The sequence below is a fragment of the Solanum tuberosum genome, unplaced genomic scaffold, assembly GCF_000226075.1.
Source record: "Solanum tuberosum cultivar DM 1-3 516 R44 unplaced genomic scaffold, SolTub_3.0 scf00110, whole genome shotgun sequence".
Lineage (NCBI taxonomy): Eukaryota > Viridiplantae > Streptophyta > Magnoliopsida > Solanales > Solanaceae > Solanum > Solanum tuberosum.
Window position 1 is genome coordinate 852,463 of NW_006239037.1, and position 4,364 is coordinate 856,826.

At 36.9% G+C, this 4,364-nt stretch overlaps 1 protein-coding gene across 1 annotated transcript in view; it reads right to left on the reverse strand.

Annotated features, from left to right (window-relative positions):
- LOC102598508 (GDP-mannose transporter GONST4) overlaps nucleotides 1-4,149 on the reverse strand; it is a 7,815-nt gene extending 3,666 nt beyond the window's left edge. Inside the window, exon 1 of the mRNA XM_006349651.2 lies at nucleotides 3,077-4,149. Within this exon, the coding sequence (XP_006349713.1) occupies nucleotides 3,077-4,100 (1,024 nt within the window). The 5' untranslated portion in view covers nucleotides 4,101-4,149. The remainder of the gene's footprint in view (nucleotides 1-3,076) is intronic.
- Nucleotides 4,150-4,364: the final 215 nt, after the last annotated feature.

The window sequence follows — 4,364 nt, forward strand, 5'->3', positions numbered from 1 at the left end:
CTGGGATCCGCTTACCCCCCCCCCCCCCCACTTTTTTCTATCAATAGAAGGAGCAAAAATTGGTTTTTGCTCCCTTTACATTATGAAGAAAGAAGTAAGGGTCGTGAACCAATTTAAAATGGAACAAATACACCCTTAGGTGTTGAGGTGGCATAGAGAGTGAGCTCACTCTCTGATAGGAATGTGAGGACAAATAAATAACTTAAAATGTGATTAATATGGACACATCATTTTTAATTGGACACTTAATAATTAATTAATTCATACACATAATTAATTAACATTAAAACTTAAGCATAAATCTTTTAAATTATTTTCCTTGTTTTCTATTTCTTTCCTCTTTTAGAAGCACCATTACTTACAAATATTATGCTCTTAAATATAAAGTATATATAATATGATAAAAATGAGCATTTTTTTGGTAACTAATTGTATTACTTACTAAAGTAAGAAACTGTACAGTGCATCATGAAAAGTAACAACCAATCAAGAACATAGTCCTCGGTTTGGGCCAGTCAGCCTGAACTGGCTGAGCTAAACGTTTTAAACACGAGTTTAAGCCAATCAGCCTGAGAAATTCTACAATGAGCCTCACACAGCAAACAGTAAAACACTACTTGTATGAGAGGCTATTTACATGCTTGACAGGAGGACCTTTTTGGGTCCCACTTACCAAAACTCCTCCAACTTTCCCTCTCTGCTCAATCACTTTCTCCCTCTTCTCTAATTTGCTTCAACTCTTTCCTCCTCCTCCTCTTTTTCTACCCTTCTAAATCTCTCCCTCCAAACTTTCTTCTGCAACTGTTTCCTTTCCTTCCATCTTAATAATTTTTTCCCTAAGACCCTAACACACATGGAGACACCCACAAAATTGGAGAGGAACCATCCTCTATTATTCCCACCCCCAAAACAAACTACCTCCTGAAAACAAGAAACTTTATCAAGCACTCACTTCAAAGGAAAAAAAAACACCAACAACTTCTTCTGTAGAAATAACACGAGTTCACCAACACGGAACCATCCCCTCACTTACACGGACAACATTACCCACTGCAGACCAGAAGATACAATCCTTTTTTTTTTTTAAACTGGTAACTTTGTATATTCCTCAAAAGACGGTACTAAAACTGTACTCGTCAATATTTACAACATGTACTCCAAATCCTACTATCTTTTCCTAAATTGAGTCTAGTACATCAATTATGGAAATAGTATCATTGGAGCATAACTGATTGCACCAATAACATAGTAGCATAAGACAATTTAGTTTTGACTTTTTGCATACTATTCTCTGTACTGAAAAGCTCCAGAGTTCCTCTCCTTCCATATTGCCCACCACATACTAGCAGGGACTATTCTCCATTTGTTTCTGTTCTTGGACTGCTTTCCTGCTTCCTCCCAACTCTGAATTGCTTATGTAATCTTGGCAGGCATGGTCCATGACATACCCTTAAGACTCAAGAATAACATCATAGCTGGCCAGTGCTCTTCCAGTGTAGTCAGCAGTTTTCCCACAAAAGAAACATCTAGAACATAATGGTATCCCCCTCCTCATTAAGTTGTTTTGAGTCAGTACAGTTTTTTGGCTAACAACCAGCAAAACAGGGCATTTTGAGTGGCATTTTTTACTTCCAATTCCTCTCCATGGCCAATGACTTTGGGGTGATTGAGATGGTTCAACCAGTTGTATGCACAACTCACCTTAAAACTTCCCTTCTGATTGCCTTTCCACTACAAAAACCAAATGATGTTGAAAAAATTGCCCAATGGTGAAATTTGCTACCCTCTGAATCTCCCAAGTCACTTAATTGTCTTCTAAAGATAAAATTCCACCCTTGAGGAGTCCAGTGACCAGAAGAGACGATCCTCAAGACTGAAAAAACAAAAGGCCTGGCTCCCTCTTCCATAAGCCCAACACCTACTCTTTAATTTACACCACCATTGTCATTGATGAGGTTTTCCTTTTTAGCTCAAGCTATGCTCATTGAGGAACTAATCCCAAAGACCAACAACACTTATTTGCAAAGTTGTTAAGAGTTACACTCAAGATAACCTAAGGTTCATGCATTCAGTATTACGAATACATTCACTGAATTTCTCCACACAATATAGAAAAAGGTCCAAAAGCTTGAATAAGACAGACAATCCTTTGAAGATTTAGTTCATTAACTACCATTTTTATCCATCTTGGTAGAAAAATGGGAATAATCCTGAATGCCTGATTAAATATTAGAAGGGGCAGAGAAAAGCAAGTTGACGAAATTGGGGACAAGAGTTAGGACAGAGAGAGATTAAGGGAGGATAGTCAGGATTTTCCTTTAGCAGATGTGCTGGGATTTCAGTGGGTGAAATTATTTGGGCTTTATGGACCAACAGTCCATTATCACATAATAAGTCTCTCACACAAGTATTACTAGTTATATCTCAGACATGATTAGCTCAGTCAGCCTAAAGGAAGCAACAAATGGAAAAATCAACAATGCTTGCACTGAATGTATTAGTGTACTAGAGATGTGGAATAGAGATACAGAGGTTATCAAAACAGTGATAATTGTTAAATAACACAGATGCACTATGGAAGATGGTTTTGGACTAGATAATAAGCCATCTAATAGAATTGTCTCTCCAAGTGACTGATAAGATTGTTGCTTACTTGCTTGACATAGAAATTAAGTAGTTTGACTCACTGTCCACTTTTCTATGAGTTAAGAATTCAGCCCATCTCAGCGTGACATGTCTTAACCGTATGTTAGAACAAAGTTGAAGATGCAAGGTTGTCTACTTTTGCAGAAAAATAAAAAGCATACATTTCTGTGGGAGCTCTGTTAAACAAGAGATACATGTATGAAATCAACATAATAGCATGTTCAAAGAAAAGGAGCAAAAACACACCAAATCATAATCAAATCATTAGTATCTATTATTAAGGGTAGCAATCCCAATCTTACAAATATCTAGCAAAAGTTTGTAAAGAACAATAGTTGAGAAGAGGATTCAAAATACAGTGGAAGGATTAACAATAGCCTCTTCAGCAATAGGCAAAGATGCCAAAATACTTATACACCGGAAATCTTACCAGATATTCCCTTCTCTTCATCACTATCTCCATAGTTGTCGTGGTCATTCCCATTGTCCTGCTTAGATACAGCCGAATCCCGTTGTGGTGGAGCACTAGTAACACCAGTTACAGATTGCTGGTAAAGAACCCCTCCCGCAATAGTCATCAACAAACACCCTAAACCAAACGGACTAGCATGCTTATCCCAAATAAGAACATTAATTGCAACAGTCAAAAACTTATTCACAACCCCAGTTACTGTAAAAGCAGTAGCAGATATCGCCTTCCTCGCAGCAAATCCAAAGAAACTAATAAGCAATCCAAACACACACGACAACGCCACCGCCACAAACGCAACAGGATGAAACAAATTCCCTTTTCCATTCGATCCCATCGCAATAAACACATCAACATACTCCCCAGTAATAATCCAAAACAAAGGCGCCATCATCAACGACAACAAATTATTATAAAACACAAAACCCCAAGTATTCAACCCTAGATTCGTAACCATATGCTTAATATAAACCATCTCAGTCGTAATAGTCATCAAATACGCCAACGCCCATGAATACGCCGTCAAATTAAACCCTGAATCCGTAGCAACATACCCAAATGCACCACCCAAAATAACAACCAATGCTAAATACGTCAACTTAGACGGACATGGCTGCTTCCTAAAAGCAGTATCAGCAACTGCAACAAGTAAAGGCGTACACGATCTAAACACAATAAACGTATCCACATTGGCATGACGCAACAGATTAGTATTAGTAAAGATTGCCAAGTAAAAAACAAATGCAGCAGGCAAGAATTTCTTAGCATTTTCAATTGTAAAAGGATCATGATGTAAGAAACCAAATTTGCCCAAAATCCAAACACCTAAAGTTGAAGTTAGGTACTGTAATGCAGTGAGAAGACCTGGATAGTTGAAATTAGTAATGGCGAACTTGTTGATCACAGCAAGCAAGCTTGAACACAAGGCATAGCCAACAACGAGACTGCTAGTGGCATAATATTGCTTCGATCTGATTGCAGACATTCTCTATTCTATTCTATTTCACAAAATAGCTCTGTTTGGCTCTAGGGTTAATATTTAAGGCCCAAAAATATTTTATTGTTGTAATAATTTTCATTGTAATAAAAATTTCAAAATATGTCTTTAATATTTTTGTCAGAGATTGTACATATAATTTCTGATTTTCCTTTTATGAATATAATTTTTATTTTTATTTTATGTTTCTTGTGTTTTTACTTTCTAATTTCTACTCAAATACTTAAAAGGGAAAATGGCATGATATACCCC